We start from the raw sequence: 24,062 nt of genomic DNA, 5'->3' as shown, positions 1-24,062 counted from the left end.
TTTGACCTGCACATCCACATACATTTTCTTTACTAATGCTTAGGTCTGACTAGTTGCTGCTGTACCGCTGGTGAGCATCCTGCATTGTACAACCAGCTTCAGCTGGCACTTAGACAGCTGCTGTAGCTCAGGCCTGAATGTGGAAAAAGCTCTTCTAAAAACAGAGTACTGCTGTGGCTTTTCAAGACAAGAAGAATTCATCCATTTTCTGGCCTTTGACTAGTGAGCCAGGGACACCATACACAACTTCAGCAAAAAAAGCGCATACAAAAAAAGAAACCTGAGACTAAGAACCAACACCTAGGAAAAGAGGAGTAAACAGAAGACAATGCTGCTCTTCAAACAGCAAGTCTTGGTACAGACTGCTCATTTAGGAGCTCTACAATCCCTGTTCAAGACCAACAAAGAAGTGGTTCAAGGTTCCAAGGAAAATCCTCTTTCTAAACCTCAAGTTATGCCCCAGAGATGTAGTCCCTTCAGTCAAAAAGCAATTCCTAGATGAGTTTGTAGGAGATGCTGGCACATCCAAAGCACTATGATGCCTCTCCTTGTGACCCTGACAGAAGCACTTTCCTCAACAGCACCATACGTCAATGTCTCTACATGAATACTAAGGCTTCTGTGGGTCAGTGAGTTATACTTAGTTTATTTTTCTTAAAGCTTATCCTCATTACATCAGTAAGCCACTTCCATCTCCCTCCAAATTTACAATCACGTGCTATGCCTTACTACTACAGCTATGGGCACCAGCTTGCCTTATTAACAATACTAGAGTACAACAGATAAAACACACATGGCATTCGTAACTTGTTTCTGAAGACTCCACTGCAAATTTGCAGCTAATAGTCAAGACTTCCCTATTCCCCTGCACTGAGGTTCTGGTCATAATATTCCCCTTTCCTGACAAAAGCCATTGAAGACTGGGAGCTGCAGCTGCCTAGTTTTGGCAGCAGTACCATTTTGACCAGTTCAGCTCACATCAAACTACAGTATCACTAATCATACATAGCCAGAGATGTACAAGTAGCCATCCAGAGAGGCTAAATAATTCAGGATAACAGTGAATGAGAGATTTATGCTGCAGTACATTTGTGAAACAGATTTCCACTGGAGATTCTGGTACTGTTTATACTGTGCCAGAAAGGAGTGTCTTTCAAAATACCTCAAAAATATTTTATAAAGCAGATCAAAGTGCTCTGGGTCACAGCTTGAAATTAAATGTTTAATGGCAGACCCCTAAAAAGCAAGCATCAGTCTTACACCTCTTGTGTACTTCTCGTCAGATGGGTGTGAATCAAGAACAACTCCATAAACAGCGGAGAATTTACACAACTGCTTATTGCATTACAGGCTACTGCTTTTAACAAAGAACAGTCACTTGCTTCCTGTATAGCAATACATTTAAAAACCTGACACATTCAAATGGATACCTGCATGGATAAGACAAGAAGATACTTACCAACTTTCCCACTGACATGAGTAGTTGCAGAAGTCATCTGATACCATACCCTATTCAGTCTCTCAAATAACTGCAGTTTTTCTATTCATTTGTTTTGCAGCAAAAGGAGAGTTTATAAAAAGAAAAAAAAGTATTTACTTCTCTTGTCTTCTTTTCCCACCTTCTGACATGCTTTGCAATTCCCAGTATACGTGTTACATAGCGAGCGTGTGTGTATATATATATATGTGCATTATATAAAATACATACCTTACATACACACTAAAGGTGTCTCTTCACATCAGTATTCTTCACGTTCTGAAGAACGCAACTGCAAACAATTCAAAATACCTAGCCACTCCAGAAAGGAGAAAAAAAAGCATAAGCTACCCAAAAATCCCTAGGAAAGCTTTACACTCCTTGCAGGTACCACAAAATCCCATTTCCTATGATCAGAGGAACAGGTATATTTCTGCACTGCTTTGCTCTCCCTAGACACACCCCACTCTGCAGTTTCAATGTTGGGAAGTGCTAGTTGCTCCCTTTCCACTGAGAGTAATATTAATAAATTAAAAAAAGTGTCTCTGAAAGTGCTGCCTTAGTCCAGTCCATCATGCTGTGCTTTCCCATTCACCCTGTGGCTCTGCTGAACCATTCACCACTTTCTTGACCTTCTTCATGCCCTCCATTATTCCAGAAGTTGTCACCCTGGAAGAAAAGGAAGAAACATCAGAACAGAACATGAACTGTACCATCCATTTCACCAATAGCCCATGCTTGTCTTCCTGCGCATATCAAGTAACACTTCTCAGGTGTTTACCAAGGCCTAATAGTCTCAATGTTCAATCTCTCCTATTACTACCATTTTGCGGGCCAGCTATCATCTTGTACGCAACACTGATGAGTGCTGGGAGCAAGGCCACTGTCCTGGAGAGCCTCAAGGCCCTTCCCATCTATTGTTAAGCTAAACCAGCAAGTAATATTTGCTCATACTTGAGAAAAGATAGCAGGGGTGGTTAAACAGTTAAACCAGGTGTTCATTTGCTTAAGTTTGAGCAGCTTGCTTTTAAAAAAAATTTTTGCTACACACCTGAACACCCTTAATTCTGTGCATTGAAGACTTTCTTCTGCATTTGCAATGTTTTTTATGGGTACAACATATACAAATGCACACATAGTGGACAGTGCTCCAAATGAACCTTATTAGCTTAATGCACACCAACTCCTGTTAATAGCAAAATTAATCAACAGCAAAAAAACAGAAGAGTGGTCATCCTTTATTATACCATCCAATTCTGGATTTGTAGTTCAACGGTCAGATTGCCATGACAAAGCCTCATAATCCTGTTCAAACATCAAGCACACTGAACTTTATCCAGCCAGAACAGCACCACTCCCCTCAGAGCCAACTTAGCTATCCAATGAGCTCTGCAGCCCAGTAGCTTTTTCTGTTGCTATACATAACAGGCTATTTGCATGCACAAGACATTTGCTTTATTCTTTTGCATGATGTGATTCTCATTCCATACAGGTATTTTTTCCCCACACATGTGCTACAAAGGTTATCTGGGATGCTGAAAGCAAGAACATCAATAGCTCAGTGCATTCACAAGGGATGACTGGAAACATACATAAACCTGTCCTATTCAAAGATGCTGCTGTCAGTCTTTGTGTGCTTTCACCTGTCATTTACCATGTAAGAATACTTTATTTGATCAGACTAGCTAACAACATTTTCACAGTATCACCCTAGAGAAGTAATCTTCAGATACACTCTTCTGATAACGTCCTTAGTTCCATGTTAGGTATCAGCTTCTGTTCATGTACTGTAAAAATAATTTACTCAAACTGATGTGTTCAGTGACTCACTAGCAGTCGCAGTACTGGGATCCTCAGTGGTTCAGACACTTTAGAGTGGGCCTAGATGAGCTTGTGTTTAAGGGAATAGGGAAAGGGTCAGGAGAGTACAGATCAAGTAGCAGCTTTATTCCCTATTGAAATAAAAATTAAAAAAAAAAAAAAGGAGAAGAGTAAGCAGATTGCTTAAAGGAGAAAGATGAAATTAGTAAACAGTAAACATTTGCCTTGAAAAGATCACATCAAGCTCATCAGTACAAAGAACATGTAGATCTCGTAAGTCCTTTCTCTTGACAAAGGTTTTCCCCAGTCACACAAGAAAAAAAATCTGGGGAAACATGAGCCAGACAACTAAAGCAGATGCATAACTAGTTGGAAAAGCACACTTTGAGATGTACTTCATTGTTTCCTGTCAAAAATAAAAGAACACCAAGTGTGGTTCCAGAGAGGTCTGTCCTGGGTTCGCTTCTATTCAATAGTTTCAGTGATTGCCTGGGTAATGGAATAGAGAATTGCTTATTAAATCTGCAGAACACAGTAACAGCTATGTACTTGAGAACAGGACAAGAATGCAGAAAGATTCTGACAAATCAAAAATTTCATTTGAAAAACACGGGGCAATGCAGAGACAGCTACAAAGTGTATACTTCAGAAATCAAACTTCATAATTACAGAATAAGGGGTTAAGTATTAAAACTTCAGGGAGAAGCTAAGATTACAATGGACTACAAATCAAAAAATGAGCAACTAACATAGCAACGCAACAACAGACATACTGACATATATAAATAGGTGTTTTACACTTACACGACACCAAAGTAGCCCTAACACCCAACTCACAGCTATTGTAAGATCTCACCTGGCACACAGCCTAGATTTTAGCATTGCACTCCAATACAATTACAAACCCGCTGCACACCAAGATGATGACAAAAGCGGTAAGAGGTTATGCCTAAGAGGGGACAATCCACTTTGTCCTGTCCTGTTCCTCCATGAATGTATAGACAGCTACATACTGAAAACACAGCCAGGTAAAGTCATGTTATTTGTTACCAGAGAAGCCATTTACCTTCCACCCCCCACCATGACAGCAAAGAACTGGGAGACTTCAGGGTGGATTCCTCAATAGTGAAAGGTAAAGACCATCTGATGAGCACTGTTCTTGTCTCACAACAAGTATGTAGTGTAGCTCTTGGGTCACCATTTTCTCAAATTGTTTGTCTACAATGGGCAATTCCTCACCCTCTCAAAATCAGTTCAGTCAACACATTTTAGTACCCAGTAAAATAAGGCTATCAGCACTGAGACCAAGGATGCTGCAATTCTCATTCTAGTCCTCTGAGCAGTCTCAGGACTTCAGTTCTGAACTGCAATACTGCAAGTAAGTGCTCCTTGCCTGCAGTTTGCTGAGCTGCATTTCTAGTCTACAAACTAGCAGCAGTCAAAATGCAACAAATCCTTCCCTCTAAACCACCCCTCTACAGAGAGAATTTTTTGTGGCTGTCAGAGGGATACCTATCACAAATGAGGCACAAAAGGAGTTCCCTGAACACTCCATTGCACAGCAGTACGTGCTGTGGAAATTTCAGTTTTCTTTCCCACCCCTGGCATTGTATCCAAGGTATCAAGGAATGGCTAAACATGTAGAAGCATCTTCAGCCCTGCAGTGGCAGATCCCAGCTGTCTCTTCTGTTTTGGTGGTAGTTTGTGTGGTTTTTTGTTTTGGGGTTTTTTTGTCCAAAAAGAAACACTGCAACACTGCCAGCAGCCAGCCTTCACAAGCTCTTGCAAACTGGTGTGAAAACTGATCAGCCATTGAGCAAAAAAGCCGATCTCTGCATGGGAAATATGTTAGGTGAAGAAAATCACTTCTAACAGAGCATCATGAATCAGTCTGCCACAAAGCACAACTTGAGAGAAAGCAGAGAAAAGCAGGCAAACAGGACTTCCAGTCTCAGCACAGAATAGATTGCCTCATGATACAGTGAGAAACTCCACATCCCAAGGCATAAACAAAAGGTAGGTCAGTGTTACCACAACAGTTCACTATGTTGAGGCTGTTTTGGGTGTTAAGGAAAGACAAAGCTAGTGTCCATGCACTCAGCAAGATGGATTTACCAAACTGAGAACAAAACTTTTCCTGCAATTCCCCCTCCAGTGGAAATATCTTAACCCCACATACATGTATGAACATCTTCTCAACCAAGATCTGTATGGGGAAAAAAAAAAAAAAAAAGGCATGCTTTGGTACCTAACATTTAAAGCAAACTTACTTTTGTAGTAAGTTATTTTACTAGCTCAGTAAAAAAAAACCAAACCTGCTTCCTTTTCCCTTCCTCACCCCCACCTCATTTAATTGTACTCTTTATATTTTTGTGTTCATGCCCCAGAAACAGCATTAGGACTGGAAGCCTGACAACTCTTTCTGCCAAGTGTAGCTGCACCTTTTCAGAGTACTGTAATCTAACAAACTGTCAGCAACAAGCCCGCATACTGACAGAGTGGGCGCTCAAGAGGCTGCCCAGCACAGAACACACAGAAAGCCACTTTATTGATGATGAATGGCTACTGACCCTACTTGAAAAAGAACAGACTGGTCCTTAGTTCAGGTTTATTTATACTCTCCACCAGGACAGCTTCTTTTGAGCTTGTTATAACCAAAGAGAAAGTCCTGTAACTTTTGTGGATGCTTTCTCCCAAGACGTAGCTGTGTTAGCTGAAAAGACTGACTACAAGTTCCCTTTGCTGTTCTTGATTTATAATTTATTTTTGAAAGTTGCAAGAACTTACAGAGGGAGGATCTGTGCCCTATGTTGCTTCTATCACAGACACCCTAGCCTTTGGATTTTTCTTGAAAGCTTGCAGATTTCCACACTACCCTTAATTTTTACATTTACTGCCAGACTGAGCTTTGTCTAGTTTGTGCTGCATGAAAACAGGCATAAGATCTATGCTTAAAAGGTCCTATTTTTTGTTGGAAGACAAGCAAGCCTGGAAAACAAGCTTGATAACCTCACGGCTATCTCCTGTGTTGGCTCATAGGAAAGTTGAGTCTAAAGAAACTGACTGCTTCTGCAGCAAATGTTTTGAAGAGCCTGATTTTAACAAAAACCCTCTGGGAGAGGAAAACCACCATAAAACCTGGCAATAAGACATGGCAGAACACCATGAAGTTTGAAGTTTGCAGGCTTTTAACTTCTGCCACAGTCTCTGAAGACAACTGGGTATTTATCACATAAGAGACAAAACACACTCATGCAATGGTTAGTCAGGATGCTGTCAGGCACTTAAGTCACTTGCTCAAATAAGCCTTGATATTTTTCCCCTACATAAACACCATTTAGTATTTATAAAAGCAAAAATAGGAGCAGCAAGGCCAAGTCAACAAGAAATTCAATACACTTTCATTGCAGTGCTTCACCTGTCACAGATTGTGTATACACAAGCTTTACAGATACATGCAAACTTCACCTCCCTGATGCAGCTGGGGAAGGGAGAACAAGACACAGATTACACCATACCAAGCACCCAAATAGAGCAAAACTTCTGGTGAATCAGATGAGAAAAATTCAAGCAGGCCTAAGGGGAACAACTCACAAGGCACAACAATGAAAACTCCCAAGGCAAAGAGCAAAATGTCTTATTAGGAGAAGGTCCACAAGGAACTCTGATCCTCAAGTTTCTAGTAATGTCTATTTCATTATGGCGAGGTATAAATCACTTCATTCGTTCATTAAACTTTCTCCTGCTTATTTCTGGCAGATTCTCCCAAATTTAGAAGCTTCTCTAATTTACTGAAATTGCTAAATATGAAAGGTGCCATATTATTAGTCCTAAAAAAGCTCAAGTAAAATTAAGCATGTAACAAAGTTGAAATTCACTCTAACAGGCAAAAAAGAAAAAAGCTTGTTTCTGTATAAACACAAATCCTACCACATCTTCCAGTTCAGACCATGCCTTCCTGATGTGGATGTTTACTTACCAGCTTCCAAACTGAAACTTACATAAACCATTTAAACACCTGTATGTGACAGTGATTTTAAGGTCACTACCCACTAGTTGGATTCCACTTGTGCAATGACAGATTTTATAGATCCAAAGCAAAAATAGCTAAGCATCTGGAAAGATCTTTGTTACTAGAGATACTTACAAGAAATTAAACCACTTGCATGACATTTCAGGTGGATTCTATGATTCAAACCCCCTTGTAGCAATTTCCCAATAACATCCATTCCCTTCTGAGCTAACGATGAGGGCAAACACACTCTGACTTTTTTTTTTTATGTTTTGGCACTTAAAAATTGTAAGTGTTGCTTTGTTTCACCCCAGATCAAGTAGAAGTGATTTGCCAAACTGGAAAAAATTCTTAGGAACAGGCTTTTGAGCCTGCACGTGAAATACAATTGTGCATGAAACGTGTAACTACTAGAGAGATTAGGTTAGCTCTGCTCCTGTTAAGGCAACAGACTCTGTGGCAATCATAGCTCTATTCAATGCTTTTAGCATGCTGAATTTCTTAGGGCAGTTTCTATTACAGTTTCAGAAATACCACTCATTTTTTAAGTCCTCAGAAAACCACTGCAAAGAGAATGACAGGGACTTAGGCTGAGCCCTACTTTATAATTTCTCCAGACTAACTCAGGTACTATTGGCGCCTCATGGTTTAGCAGCAAGGAATAGAACAGGGAAGACTATTGGTAAAAATCCATCTCCTCAGCTGAGTGTTAAAATAAATTTCTTCAAAGCTACAGGCTGAATGACAAGGTAGATAGGACGTGACACCATGCTTATTTATAGTCTGTAGATTAGCAGTTAGTTTTTGTCATTGGTTTGGTGTTTTTCTTTGTTTTTTTTTAAATATGAAGCTTTAACAATCTGTAAGGCTCAGTGTTCAGCAACACAGATTGAACACAGAAGCTTTTTTATTTTATATTTTCAAGGGCACCTTTTTGCCCCATGAAAAGCTTTACCATCTTATTCCACATTACTGCCATATCCACCTAGAGGCTCCTATGCATATCAGAAATCTCTTTGTTAGTTGAATACACACTAAATAGATACCTCATCTTTAAACATATGGGCAGATCCTAATCTTTCTCAAAAGAAGGATTTAGAGAGATGAAAGTAAACTCTTTTTGAACATTACTTTTCTCAAATCAAGAGAGGAGGTAAAAAAAAAGGTGGGGAGGGGTTCTTACACAGCTTCCATCTCCAAGTCATCCTCATCGTCTTGAGAGAGTTGTAGATAAGGGTTGTCTGATGCTGGACGGAACTTGTACCCAGTGAGTACAAAGAATACAAGTGTGGCCATTTCATCCAGCAGCTGCAAGTAAAAACAAGATTTAAGTTCACTCCTGTAATCCTTCATGGTCATGAAACATTTATCCTCATTCATAAGGTTCAAGATTTAAAGGCCAAGAGGCCTCTGCCATGGCAGAAATAACAAAGCAATTACCGTCCTGTTATCATTAATCCCAGGCTAAAGGCTGTCAAGCCCTTTGTTCTTTCAGCTTTCCCTGCCACTTTAAATACAGTTACAGTTCTAGCCATCACTCCAGTGCTTTTAAATAACTATGGCAAGACTTGGCTTTTAAAGGGGGGAATAGTCATCCCTACATTGTTTTGTATTTTCAACAGTTCATGTGTTCCATAGACTCCCTGCACAGTTACTTGGATTACATGTTAAGAAACCAAATGTTTAAAAGTCACTCTAAATAAATAAATAAATAGATAGATAAATAAAGCTTTGTAGATGGAAGAGTGAAAGCCTATTTCACTGGCTCCCTGGGGCCTCAATTACACAGGGCAAACCTGACTGATTTTTTTTTTTTCTTTTTATGTTCTTGATTAATTTCCTTCAGACATTTTTAAATTGAAAGACTAAAAATCAATAATGCAATTACTTTTAGACATCTCATGTATAATCCAGCAGCCTTGCTGGACAAACGTAAAACTAAAAATATACTCTTGCCACTTCAGTCACATCAGTGATAAAAATCAGGAGGAGACAGGGTGCAGCGCTGTGCTTTGAGATGTTCTACTATAACATGACAAACAATTTGCACTGGATTTTTTTTTTAGTGCAGTTACATCTAAAGAATAATAGCAAAAAGAAAAAAACATATCAAGGAATGGATGTATTTTCCTTTGCTGACAAATACCTGGTATAGCCATTTCCACTGGAATGGAACAGCAATCTTTATGAGAATTGCAATGATCCGTGTGAAGTAAATGTAACACACAATCTGGGAAGGAAAAGAAGAAACCATGATGAGAGCAATAGCATCACCCTTATAGAACCTGTTTTTCCAGAGAAATAGCTCAAGCAATTCCCAGACAACTCATGCCAGACTAGCCTTATTATGCTCCTCAATAAATATATGGAAGATACAGGCTGAGGGCTCTACTGATTGTTGAATACCCAAATGACTCCAGCTATTGCGAACATGTTTAAGTTACAGCAGGAAACACTAAGTATTACACTTTTGTAGAACTTGAAGAATCCAATTGTAATTTATGACTCTTACCACTTATAAGAGTCTGAAATGAGGCTGTTGGAAATCATTAAGAAGCCTACGTTCTCCTGGGAGATATGCTCACAGCTCCTAATGACATAATCAGAAACTGCACACATGCATCTCAAGGCACCACTTGGGCCCAAGTTTAATTTTTAGCAAGTTTACAGTACATTGCTCAAGCCCATCAATTCAACCGGCAGCTCAAGCTGTCTCCAGAGGAAAACATCAACCATTACAAATGGCTGGAACCACTTCAAAGATAGACAGAAAGATACAGCTAGAAAAAGAAATAAAGCTGCTTTGAGGATTGTAACCCAGTTGACTAAGATGCCAAAGCACAGCACTTGCCCCAGAACTGGGAACATCTCTACCACATCCACCACCTACAGTAGCTTCCAACAAGTAATCCATCAAAAGGCTTGAATGGCTTTTAAGTGCTCTTTATGTATGCATAAAGGTTTTTTACTTACCATAACATAGTAATGTCTAAACAGCTTCAGCTTTGCTAGGTTAATGGCAGCTATCAAGAGAACACAAAAGTCCATCAGAAAATTGTTAAAATGAGAGTTTCTTTTGATGCTTGTCTGCAAGGTAGGCAAGTGGTCAAGACTAGGACTCTGGCAATCCCTGACTAGACAGGGTTGACCCATAGCCCACTGGGGACTCTGAGGAACGCCACTCTTGCATGTGTATGTACTGGACAACTTGTAGGTTGGGGTGAGTTCCTCTTGAAAAGGCAACTCAGATCACTTTCACACTGAATTTTATATACATACACTCTACCAATAAAGAACCTTCCTCTATCTGTATATAGCCAACTACATACTGTCACCTCACTCAGGCCAGAAAGGCCACGCCACTTGACACTGTCTCCTAGAAAATTTGTACCTTTTCTATAGTACTGCCTGGCCTGCTCTGTGCCTTCAGCTGGCCTGAGCTACTTTGAGGTAATCTTGGCTCTGGAAACCACTGGCTCTTGTCAAACAACAGCAGAAGTATTTTAACATCTAAGTAGTATTGCCTGTCACTTGTAGCTCAGTCACAACTTAACAGGTGAAATAGTTCTCATAGCAAATGCATGTGTTTCAGTCACAAGCTGTGTAAGCTAAGGCCCCAGGCTAACCTATGTTTATTGGACAGATTACATCAGCTCTTGAGGAACACAGCAGATATTCAGGTGAACAAGCAGAGGTCAACAACCAGATGGAACAGCTGTCAACTCTGGTTTGAGAGTCAGGTTTTACAGGTGCAGCATGATTACAAATACAGACTCCTGGTGCTTTCGTGACAAGAGAGACAAAGACTCCAAGACATGCTGACAGCATACAGAAGTGCAATTCAGAGCCCACGAACATGAGCTGCCCGTTAGAAAATACTGCCACACTCACTAGTATTCCCTCTGAGCCCTCATTTTTTTAAATGAGATGTGGAAGTGCAACACATTGTGCTTAAGTTCATCTGCACTCCCTCACAGAAATCACCTACTGCAAAAAGCAGATTTATAAAAGGATGCATGTATTTGCACGTCAGGTCTTCCAGGTTCACAACAGTACAAAATACAGTATTACACATCAGGAAGAGGAGGGCTAACAGCTACACAAGAAATGCTTCAATGCCTGTGGCAAACACAACACAGAACTGCAATGTCAGATGCAGCACAAACTCTCACAGGTTCTCACTACATAAGCTACAGTGAAGACAGACAACATTCTGTTATAAACCTACTTTGTATAAACTAGAGATCAAGTGGTTTCAGGAGAACCACTGGAAGCTATAGACACTGAGATACAAGCCCTCCTCCAGCAGATGTACTAAAACAACAGCACCTGACTAACACAAGGCATCAAGTGACTGACAGGTAGATCAAACTAAGCTAACAGCAGTTTTGATTTAGTGCTGGCTAGTGGCTTCTACATATTCCCAAACAGGATGTTGAACTTTTGACAGAGCACAGGGCAGACCAGTAAGAGAAAGCAGAGCCAGAGCTCAAGAGGGGGAAAAAAACCAACCGAATCTTATTTGTGAAGGAACACCAAGTTCAGTTCCATAAAGCTAAAGCTCTTACTGTGCAACACTCATCTGAACACCAATCAGATTAGGGGCAATCTTACAGCACAATATGGCAGAGGAACACCATCTCACAGATTTGGGAGGACACTCCCTCCTGGACTACAACATGAAAACCTGAACACAGAATAGCATCTACTTTGCAATATATAGTTCTGGACCCCAGAAAGCAGTGCTCAAGTTCTAGACTTGCACCTGTTGAGTACCAGCAGTGAAGCACTGAGCACTTTCACTGGGCAACAAATGGCAAAACTTAAAACTGCTAGAACAAGAATCTAACTATGTTCTTAGTAGCTAAATCAGCCCTAAGACACTGGTAAGCTACCTCTCCCTCACTTCCATCCCTTGCAAAAGCTAGCTTCCCATACTTAAAAAGCAAAAACTTGCAGATTTTAATGAGTCTAGGGCTCTGCCAGACAACCTAGTGTTAAAAGCTTTTCATAATACAGTTGGAGAAAGATTAAAGCAAGTAAATACATAGGACAAGCTCATTAAATCATGATGCAGGGAAGCAATACTGTCTTAAAGGAGAGCAACATTAAGTATGACCATGAAGATCTTGTGATGTACCATACACTGGTTTGTATACAGAAGGATCTATTTCTAACTCAAGGCATCTATCTTCAAGAACTGCCACCAAGTGGTGCAGTGACAGGCCATGAGAATTACTAGGCTTTGTAGTTAAAGCAACACCAACTCAACAGCTGTGATTCAAACTGCCAGTCCATCAGTGCTTTACTGTCAACCACTGAGTGAGCTGAGGAGTCATTTCTGTTGATTCATGCAGTGCATACAAAGAAAGGATAGTGAAGCCAAAGATCTGGCTGCCAACTGACATGTCATATTGCCACCTTTCCCAGCTGATGGAGCATAGCTCAAGATCTCACCTACTCAATACCAAGGATTCGGAAGTTAGTATATCCTGATATCTAGAATGGCTGAGTATGGGAAATAAGGATAAGTAAGAGGGACACCCCCCACCCCAAGTAGAAAGACTGAAGAGCCACCTCTGGACACCGGTTTGCTCATTTATCACAATTAGGTGTTCTCCTCTAGTTGCCTCAGCTTCAGGAATACTTCTCTCCACTATCAGATAGTAAAGTCAGTATTAACGCATGTCTAAAAAGTTCTGCCAGTTTTTTTTAAAACAGCTTAAAGTTATAGTACACTGTTCTGGAGAAATTCTAAAATCATCATTATTTGGCATCAGCAGCCTGTGAATTGCTTCTTCACAAGCTGAATGCACTCCAAGCAGTAATACTTGAGTCTCACTTTGCTGGACAGACTTCAATTCACCTTAGCCTGGAAGTCCAGACACCGACAGCAACACTTACAAGGAGAGAGGCTAGGCCAACAGCTGTCACTTAGAACTTGAATCACTTGCAGCCCCAACCTGTGAAGCTGTGGTAACACAGCAGCAATCACAGTATGCAGTAAAGGATGGGTAAATTTATGTTTGGAATATGCTAACTATTCTTCCGGGCACAGTACTTAACTGCAAAGAACAAAAAAGAAACCTACACTCAACAGAGACTTTCTACCAAAGGTTTTACAACGGAATTCACACTTGTGTTCCATCTCTTTCAAAGAATAATTAAGAAGATAAAAGCCATCCTCCTGGAGAGGTTTAGAACAGCATCTATACCTTCCCTCAGTCTCACCTCTCTATCACCATTTACTTTAACAGCCTGTGTCTGCAACAGCCTGATTGGCATTGATCAAAATATAGTGTACCACAGTATTTTGATAATCAATCTTTCAGATTGCCCCATGCCAATTTCAAAATCTGAGACAGCCTGTAAGATGGGGGAAAAAGAAAATCAGACCATATGCTACAGCCTTGCACACCATCAGACAATAGCTTTTTGATGACTAGGTCTGAGCTTTTTAGAATATGTATGTAACAACAATAACAGGACTGCAGCTGAGGGCATAGGGAGCTCAAGTCCAGGCCATACAGTACACAAGGGCAAACCATAATGCATCTTTAGTGAACCCACTGAAGTACAGCTAAGAATATTTCTACACTGCTTTGCATGCTATACTAACTCTGGTGCATTTGAGATGCAATCTATGCCATTACCAAATAGTAAACAGAAGTTTTCTATTCTTCTCAAGAATGAAGGCACACATGTAGATCTAGGCCTCAAAAAGAAACTCCAGTAACTCTGAGAAGTATAGCTCTATAATCTCTACAGTACTCTGCTTAAAAGCATTCCTGTACTAGAAAGAAGAGGTCAAGCAAACACATATAGTAACCCTTGGTGTCATGCATGAGAAGGTGGCACAGATTAGTTAATCACAGACCGGTTAACCTTCCTCACCAGGGTCAGAAGAAAGTCCGATGTACAAGATAAGCAATGTATCTCCAACACGTAACTGTTACATCAACCCCAGACGGCACCTGAAGTGATATACTGGAACACAGTAGGCCCACTGAATTCCTCAACATTTCCCAACTTTCCAGCACTATGCATTGAGGTCTTGACACTTAAATCACCAAGCTCTATCTCAAGGTTTGAGATGCCTATGTACTACCTACAGCATGTTTACTCCTGCGCTACCCCCTCCTCACTGGATTGGTGTGGAGGTGTTTTGGCATGGGTCTCCACAGAGCCATTGCCTCTAGCGTCTGCTAAGCTCAGCTGAGCAGAAGGTCTTCTGCATCATGCAGGACCAGGCTCTTTGTTCACAGCATTTTCCTGGTACAGAAGCAGGAAGACACTGAACAACAAACAAATGGTTTTTCCTAACATGAGGGCAAGCACGAAAGCATTAATCATCATTTGCCCACTGCACAGCACACAGGGAATGTTGCCTGTGAGCTACACACTGCAATGTATTTACCCTAATTCTGCTGCCAACTACGACATGCTGCAGTGCTTCAGGAAAATACCTAACCATTCATGATCAGACTGCACAGAGTTTCACATCTCTTATGACACACACAGAGGCACAAAAAGATAAAAACTGCAGTGGTGTTTCCAGCCCTCTATTCCTCCCCCAAACAGCAGATTACACAATACACAAGAGTAGGTTATGACATTTGAGAGGTCCAGTGACATACAACTTTCAGTTCCAAATAAAAACCAAAAAAACCCCTCAAGTTTATTCCATCTCTTTTTTTTCTTGTGATATCTGTAAACAAGGTAGTGGTAGTTGAGCGGCTTTTCTGTCCAAACATCCCTAGTTCAGTTTGCAAGGCTGATTTCATTAAATCTGCAAGACACTTGTAATGCAGATCTAGAAATGGACAGAGGATATAGGCTCCCATCTGAGAAAACATACAGTGGCAGACCAAATAGCTGTACTTAAGTCTGAAGGGGTGATTTTAAAAAGGGGAAGAAAAGCTTCTAAAAATGGGATGTTTATGCCCACTGCTGTGCAAGATAAGAAGCCTGTGTAGGTCAGATATTTTACTTTAAAGATCACCTTCAAAGGAAAAAAGCAAACAACCAGGCAGCTCAAACACAGCTGTATCACTGTGCCATGCCTACTCTCTGCCACCTATCCACAGTATCTGTGGATTTAAGGTCTCCCTGGATAATTATGGCTTTAGATCAATTCCTCTTAGAAAACTTAAAAAAAAACCACAACAAAACAACTCAAAAAAACCCAAACCAAAATAAACTTTAAATGACCATTTGCTAGTGACTCCAAATCACTGCTACTTATAACAAGACTTTTTAATAATTGTACATTGCTAATACAAAGCCTATGACAAGCACAGCTGTTAAAGACTACAAGACTGGTAATCCAACCAGCCTTCTGCTACATTTCTAGTCTAGTCACACAACCGTCATGGCTGCACTTCACCCAAGGGAATGGTATCTAATAAACAGGGTGTGAAGTAGCTGGAAGAGGACAAGACTGTCAGGAAACACTATCAAGATCCTGAGCCATGAAGTCCTGGAGTTGTTAGTTCTAATAGATGCAAGAAAGCCAAAATAATTGTCCCTAGGTCTTTCTCACCAGCAAGGAGGTCACCAGAAGGCTCAGTGCCAGGAGAAACAACTGTTGAATTTTTAGTCTATAACTCTCCAAGACAACCTATAAGTTAATGATTTCTGTGTGAGAGAACAGGGAAAGCAACCTTTGAGGTAACAGTAGACAAACCCTAGCAAGCAACAGGCAGTCCGACTAGAAAACTGTGTAAGATTCCGTCTGCTTTAACCACAGGGCAGGCAATGCAGTATTAAACTGCATGTGAGAAGATCCAGTAGTTTTACCACCTCAGGAGAAAACTATCTTCAGCTGTGGGGAAAAAAATAAATAATGCTGGTGACAAGACTAAGATTGATAGCCTAACACAATCATAGAATCATTTAAGTTGGAAACGACCTTTAAGGTCATTGAGTGCAACCGTTAACACAGCACTGCCAAGTTCAGCACTAAACCATTCCCCTAAGTACCACATCTACATGTCTTTTTAAGTACCTCCAGGGATGGTGACTCGACCCACCACTTCCCTGGGCAGCCTGTTCAAATGCTTTTGACAACGCTTAGGTTAAGAATTTTTTCCTACCTTCCAATCTAAACCTCTCCTGGCACAACTTAAGACTGTTTCCTCTTGTTCTATCACTTATTACTTAGGCAGAGATATCAACACCCACCTCACTACAACCTCCTTTCAGGTAGTTGTAGAGTGTGATAAGGTCTCCCCTGAGCCTCCTTTTCTCCAGGCTAAATGACCCCGGTTCCCTACCCTATTACAGTGCAACCAAATCACACTTTTGGTATTCTCAACCAGGCATACTAGCAGCAAGACATTAGGTAACATTCTGCTTCAACCATCACATTTCCATTCACTTGCTCCGCATGTGCTCCTATCAACAGCCTCTAAACACACTAACCACATTGTACTTCACAAGTGAGTCCCAGCACTGTGGCTGTCCTGGCCCAAATCTCCTGCCAGCCTATGCGATGCTTTCCCTGAAGACTTTTTCCTTAGCTATTCTTTTATTATTAGTGTAGCTTAACACAGCTGCCAAGTCCCTTCCAACAGACAATTACAGAACCTTCAGGATCTGCACAGCCAGATGGTAATATCAGTAGGCAAAACGTGGTAACAGCAGTAGGTGATCCACAAGCAACATTCATGATAAGAGTGCCATCACTCATGGAAAACAATTCAAAACAGAGGACTAAGAACAGTCCCTCAGAGATATGCATAGCACTGATGAGCTAGAGACACAACGGGTTCTTGTCAGATCACAGTTTTCTGTTACCTCCCTTATAGACTACAATGCATCCTTCAGAAGGGATTGGTTTCAGATCTGGACTTCACCCATTACAACAGGTCCTTGACACTGGCCACCTTTTCCCCTTCGTGCAGCCTTTTGAAGTTAAACGGACTCCATAGTACCATCTTGTGGTAAGAACCATCACGCGCAAGGTAGACACGGCATGATCACCTGAGGCCACAGAGATCTACAAGTTCTGTGCCCCAGTTCGGAGCACTAGCTGCGGAGTGCCGAGCATCAGAAGTCAGACTCCACTGCCACCCTGCAGTTCTGCCTTAGTTACAGGGAGGCTGAGCTCTATTTGCAGTCACTCACAGTGGCCTCACCTAAGAACCAGGCCTAACACATGCGAAGTCTCCAGAAGAAAGACTGCTTAAACCTAGACATTCCCTGAAGCAAACTTTTTAACAGTAAGGACATAAAATATGCTTTTATGTGTAAAATAAGCTCCAGATACACTTAGTAGACAAGGTAAAGCGAATTCATCAGCGAATGTGTCTGAACCCATGTGAACACACTGATGAGAAAGCTACCAACAACATTAACGTTCTTTATCAACGCTAACCTCTTTTGCATTGGTTTCTATTAGAAATTAATATTTCCCCCCCCTTTAGGTTTGGGGGTTTTCTGTGTATGGTGGTGGGTTTGGGTGGGGTGTTTGTTTTTTTTTTTAAACAGCTTGGAATCTCAAAAAAACCAGCTGGGCTCACCTTAAGTATTGTTTCAATTTAACAGATGGCAAGGAAAGACCTAATCTGTGGCCTGCACAGGGCCAAGTTCAGTATCCAGTGTTATAGTGCATCTACTAGACTACAGAGGCAATCTGCGCTGAAATGTCAAAGTCTTAGTGGAAACGAAGGAAATGACTGGATGAAGCATCCAGACCTAGGAGGCTATCTCCAGAAAGAGGAGATGAGTTAAAGGATAAGACTGGGTTGAAAGGATGTTGCCAACAAAGGACCTTCTAGAAATAAATCTTCAAGAAGGGTAAGTCACCAAGTGAGAGAACGTTGAAATGGCTGCCTGCTTCCAACGAAGCCAGTGCTATGCTCTGTGGCTTGCATCTGCAGCCAACTGAGGAACTAATTCAGAAGTGAGCAGATAAGGCAGGAAAAACACACACTACAGAAGCCATTATTTGGGTTGGCTTTCCATCCATCATCTCATTTTCACTGCTACAGTACACGTAACTTCACTTTACACAAGCAGTCCTTTAAGCTGCTGTACAAACACGGACAAGTCAAGAACTGTGTTACATTGAATGCCAATTTATGTTTTGTTTCATAACGAGGCTTGTTTCCCTCTATTCTGGCAGAAACAGATTTCTGCAGAAATTGAAATAAGGGAGTGTATTTTGGCTAACAGTCAGCAATTCCGGAATTCACTTCTAGTTCTGCTTCTGAACACCTGAGTCTTAGAAAAGGCAGCCCATCTGTCAAGATTATTTCCTCTCAATATCACATTTAGCTCATGCACCAAGAGCTGTGCAAGCACCAGAGAATGAGTTCCATGTACGAATTCTGATAGTCAAAGCAATACATGGAAAAGGTAATTTTCCACAAGTTACTCCCATGAGCCCCCTGAGGAAAAGCAGCAGTGTGACACTAACCTAGTATAGTTTTAGTTTACATATTTTAAATCAGCATCATGTGTTTGAAATTTCTGGCATTATTTTATGGCATATAGCATAAACCAGGAAAAAAAAATTACGGATTTCTTGCCTTTCCCATCTGTTGCTGAAGCCTCCTGTAAATGCCTTATTGACCTAGAAAAAAAAAAAAGTTAAATGAGCATATTAGCTGTAAGTTTTACACTTCCTTTTTACTGTAGCCCTCCAGAACACTGACACGTTTTGTTAGCTCTTTATGACTGGGGTATGCTTGCAATTAACTGTGCTTAGTGTGCTTGGCACTGCATATACTTCACCCCCAGCTCAGGCAGTTAGTTATCTGTTAGTATCTGTATTTCCTTGTGGTTAAGAAAGCCTGTTGTCAAAGCCTACAGAAAGCTTTGTGGGAGGGAGGAAGGGAGCACAGTGAGAAACCAGGGCATTTTCTAGCATAATGCTTTCCACTTGTACAATTAAGCTGAATTACTATTCACAGTACTGTCAAGCATTTGGCATCTTACTGCTCTTTTAAGCTCTTTTTGTTTAAATAGTTGATTACAGCTTAGCTTACATGTCTACATAGGCAACTTAGGTAACAGAAGCTACACTGTGGGAATGTAAATTCAAGGGCCAAGTCTTAGTCACCTTGCTCACTTGAGTCATCCCACCAGCTGCAGTGATACCATCCAGATGAAAAAGAGGCAGCATTTTATGCCTTGGGCTTCACTGCCAGTATATGTTGGTACCATGACAATGCAGGAACACTGGTTACACACTACGAACAGTTACAGAACAGCTCACCCACATGTATTTGTTCTTCAGATACAGTTCCTTTATGGAAAGCAAGTTTTGTACCAGCATATCACTAGGTAGGACATACCGATTCTAGCATTAGGTAGTAAGAACTACGACTGTAGAAGTCACATTTATCACAGGAAATCAGTTTCTACAATTTCAGTTAATAATCCTGCAGATTTATTTACCACACCCAAATGCTTTCAACTTCAGAAGAACTGCTGCATTTTCACTGGAACAGGGGAAGGGACAAGCAGGTAGTGCAAATTTCTTGGAAGACATTTCCCAGCCTTGGCAGAAGGTCACCAAGACTGCGTAGGGTTTTGCCCTTGTGCAGAGGACAACTGGGAATGTAAGGACAGCAGAAACCCACCCTCACATGTCAAGCTGAAGCTTACTCCCATCTACTGAGCAATGTGAATGTGTGTCTTTACACACACCTATGTATGTGTTATGAAACAGCTCTGAAACACTCAAGAGTTACACTCTAGAGTGATGACACGTTTACTAAACATTTATATCCACTCTTTCCGAAAAAAATACTGGAGATACTAGAGAAAAAATAAGAATATTCTCTGTGCTAATCAAGGAGCCAGAAGCTCCTTCATATCCTCCTTTAAATCCAGCTGTTTATCCAATTAAGACTGAAATAAATTTACAAGATAAATGTTCTGACTAACCGGCAAAAAGCAACAATAGTATTTATCTGTATTTATCTGAATTATCAGCATTTTGGTTAAGTTTTATATAACCAACATTATTCCTTGCCAAGAAGAGTGGAAGGAAGGACAGGGAAATGCTCCCCTGGGATTATTTCTTCTAAACAGTCAAGCAAAAATGCTGCTACTCTGTTGGAAGGCAGCACTGATCTTAGTGCTATCATTTTAGAACTTTGCAACCTCAGGTTGAGGTTCCAACCTCAGACAGTAAAGAAAAATCCTGTTTCTCAATGTAAGAGTCAATGCTTCTGCAAAATTCTAAGCTTCAAAAGCATCTGTAGTCTGCACCACGCTGACCACAGTTAAATCACCACCCACCCCACTTGCTTTGGAAATGTTAAAGTGGGGATAAAGCACCTTCCACACTACAAGATTGAAGCATTAAAACTGTTACAGTTTAAAAAAGTTAATAGAATGCTTGACTCCAAAGTACTGACTTTTTTTGCTATGGCAGTACCTTTAGCTCTAACAGTCAATACCTATTAATTCAGAAAAAGCTCAAGGCGTCAGGGCTCAGAAACCACACCACACACACAGTGACTCACCATACCACTGGGAACAGGATGGCTCCACAACATAGCAAGTCCACCAGGAAGAGTATTTCTTTCCACAGTCCATATTCAGTTGTCCCCTCTTCTGTTGACTCTATGATAATGTATGCCACATTTGCCAGTACCTACAGGATGAAACATGCTTAATGGTTTCAGAAGCTTTCCAAGGTAATACTAGATTTAGGATGCTAATTCAGCAAAAGCTGTTCCACAGCTGCAGGAAGAGCCCATTCAGTAACACCAGTAATTCTTCCACAGCTCTACGTCAAGAAAGTTACATGTTCAGTAGTATCTTCACAGGATTTACAGAAGTAAGATTGATTGGAACTTATTTCTGCTGACATTTGGAAAGTAGTCCTCTGTTATATACTATGCTGAATCTACTGTATCAGTAGAGATAAAAAGAGCAAAATCTAATCATTAAAATACAGTAACAGGACTCCACATACACACACAGAGCAAACAGTTTAAATACTTTATTCTAAATTAAACCAATAATTCAAACTGGTCATTGACCACATTTTGTACTCCATACCTGAGCTCTGTAAGAGCCTCAAACACTAACTATATATTTCTGGTTTTGCAGCTGAGTAAGGGATTCCATCTGGAAAGGTAGAAAAACTGTTCTATCTACAACAACAAACAGAAGTGCTGCCCTCCTATGTTCTTCAGTTCCTGGAGTTGGAGACAAGCACTGATCACTGAACACACTCGGCAAGCTTCCCCCAGACCCAAACAGGCTTACAAGTATTCTTTTTCCCCACTTTTTTTTTTCTTAAGCTTCTTCAGTAAGCATTTCAGAAGTGACAAGTTTCATTTAATTTCTCAGCTCCGTAGTTCAGTACTGTTTGGCAGCCCAAATTTTGCCCCAGTGGGAATATACCTAACTTACAGCTAGTTGTTCATTTTCTGACACTATCTGACCACCATTATCTCATACTCAATACAGGGAGAAAAGTGGGGAAAAAATCATAGAAGTAACTTCTGGCCCAGGAAATTGCAGCTCAACTTACATTCTAACCAACAGGCTTATACAAGCAGTATCTACGTGGTGTTTTGGGAAGTATTCACAGCCTTTTACAGTTTGCACAAGCAGCTCCCCCACAAGATGTTAAGTATTGACAGAGCTTAGTCCTCACCTGAAGTGGGATGACAATCATAAAAATTTTTTTGTCTTTATCCGACAGGATGTGCTTAATGAAAGCCCAGCCTGTGCCAATAAGAGCAATAGTGATAAACAGCAGAGCACCCTTCAGTCTGAAAGAGAAACAAATACTGTAGTGAGACACTTATCACATTTTCTCTTCTGTCCAGGTTCCCTCCTACAGTCAGTAAAGCCACAAATCCAAACAAATGCCTTGCTATTCATAATTTTGGCAAGTGCTTATCCTACAACAGTGAAGCAGATGTACTTGCTTACAACTGTGTATCACATAACAATATTGCACTTCATTCACAATTGTCAATATACAATCTTTTCCTGGGAGAGTCATCTATTCACTATCATGAACAGGAGACAACACTGGCAGCTGTACCCTCTTACCACTCACAGCAAGAGCAAATTAGATACTTGAATACTAATATGAACAAAGAAAAGCAAAGCATTTATCCTTTTACTCCTCCACCACACAAGTGCCAATTCTCTGCAGCTGCCCTCTAAGTAGAGCCTTCCCCTTCACACAGGGCTGATTGCTGTCTCGTCATTCAGACCATAGTACCAAAGAATCAGCAATTTTCTAGTTTGCTCAGGAGGGGGGCAGCCCCACAGGGAATTCAATTCCAATGTTTGAATCCATCACATCAATCTTCTAACATACTTACAGGTGAGTGATGTAATAAACAACAGCCCAGCCTTCAATAGGAAATCCCTGAGAAGAAATGTAGTGATAGTCAATCTGGAAGCAGAAAATACGTTACTTTACAACCTGCTCATCCGCACCCCACCCTTGTCTTTAAAACAAGTCTGCTCAACAGCCACTTCAAGTTTCATTTTCCAACTGGCATTTACAAACTCAGCTCTGTAACATCTTAGAGATTACTTCCTCCCAACATATGCTAGTTTTGTTTAGCAACAATGAGGTCATTTCCATTTGCTGTATTTCCTAAGTGTTAGTGGACATATCTCACATCATCTACACCCTTCCCACACAGCTCCCACACCTAAACTATAGTTGAACAACTGCATTTGTAACCTATTTATTCATTCATTGTTCAAGTTCAGTTGCACTATGTAACTACAGACTTTCTAGTTTCACTGGAAACCTGACTCAGTTCATTAGACTCCAAAAATGTTTGTGGCAGTTATCCTATCACGAACATGAAGGTGCAGGTCACAGCTGACACAGTGAAGGATTAAACACTTGCCATTACCTTTAAGATCTTCTCAGCGGAAAGGCAAAGTCAATACCACCTAACAGAGACTTTATGTATTGAAACTGTTAAATCTTGTAACATTAGGTATGTTACAGCAGACTGTAATACTTCATCTACAGAAGTGCCCTTGAATTTTACAAGCATTCATCAAGGTTTCCATTTATCAACATTAATTGCAAGTCATGTGGCCGAAGCAGCACCATAGCTCAAGCTTTCAGGCCAGCCTCAGACGGTCAAAATACTAGAATTCATGGAACTCATTCAACCCTCATATGTGCTTGCTGCTTCACTACTTTAGGCCATGATCTCAATTGTATTTGTCAGAATTTGCTGATGAAAACTAAATCGCTTCCTCTGAACAGCTGCAGTTCAGTTCCAATGCTTAACTATGAAAGACACTTCTCCCTTCCTCCCATTCCCCCCCATCCAAAGAAGATTTCTCTAAGAGCATGCCCTGGATTCCATGCTCCTAGCTCCTAGCTGAACAATTTAAGGCAGAGACATCATACATACCGCATGGAAGACTAAGGACAGAGATTTTGTGAAAGGGAGGGCTGCCATTAGCCAGTGAATCTTAAAGACATCATTTCTGGGAAGAAAGAAAGAAAAAAAAAAAAAAAAAAAAGAAGAGGAAGAGCATGAATTACAAGCCAGGAGTAAAAATTGCAGTTCTTAAGTGTATTTCTTTGAAACCTATAAATATCAAACAGTAACTCCCAGGGTGAGCTGACTATTACCATAAAAGGATTGCCTTTAATGTTGCAGCCGACGCTTTTGCAACACCCTGAACAACGTTTCAACTGTATGTTCTACAACTCTGATTTTTAATACTTAGGTTAATTTAAAATAGTATTTCATAGGAACTTCTTGCATATCTAGATCATAACTGTTA

At 40.6% G+C, this 24,062-nt stretch overlaps 1 protein-coding gene across 2 annotated transcripts in view; it reads right to left on the bottom strand.

Annotated features, from left to right (window-relative positions):
• Positions 1-24,062, bottom strand: part of GPR107 (G protein-coupled receptor 107) — a 36,708-nt gene continuing 12,646 nt past the window's right edge. For both annotated transcript variants that reach the window (XM_056352328.1, XM_056352329.1), the window contains 9 exons: positions 23,684-23,759; positions 22,619-22,692; positions 21,937-22,054; positions 20,792-20,922; positions 18,845-18,888; positions 10,284-10,333; positions 9,457-9,540; positions 8,494-8,618; positions 1-2,146 (listed from right to left, as the gene is read on the bottom strand). In XM_056352328.1, coding sequence (XP_056208303.1) covers positions 2,050-2,146; positions 8,494-8,618; positions 9,457-9,540; positions 10,284-10,333; positions 18,845-18,888; positions 20,792-20,922; positions 21,937-22,054; positions 22,619-22,692; positions 23,684-23,759 — 799 coding nt within the window. In that variant the 3' untranslated portion in view covers positions 1-2,049. The remainder of the gene's footprint in view (positions 2,147-8,493; positions 8,619-9,456; positions 9,541-10,283; positions 10,334-18,844; positions 18,889-20,791; positions 20,923-21,936; positions 22,055-22,618; positions 22,693-23,683; positions 23,760-24,062) is intronic.

Source organism: Falco biarmicus, chromosome 9 (assembly GCF_023638135.1).
Source record: "Falco biarmicus isolate bFalBia1 chromosome 9, bFalBia1.pri, whole genome shotgun sequence".
Classification (NCBI taxonomy): Eukaryota; Metazoa; Chordata; class Aves; order Falconiformes; family Falconidae; genus Falco; species Falco biarmicus.
This window is presented reverse-complemented; position numbering and strand designations above follow the sequence as displayed.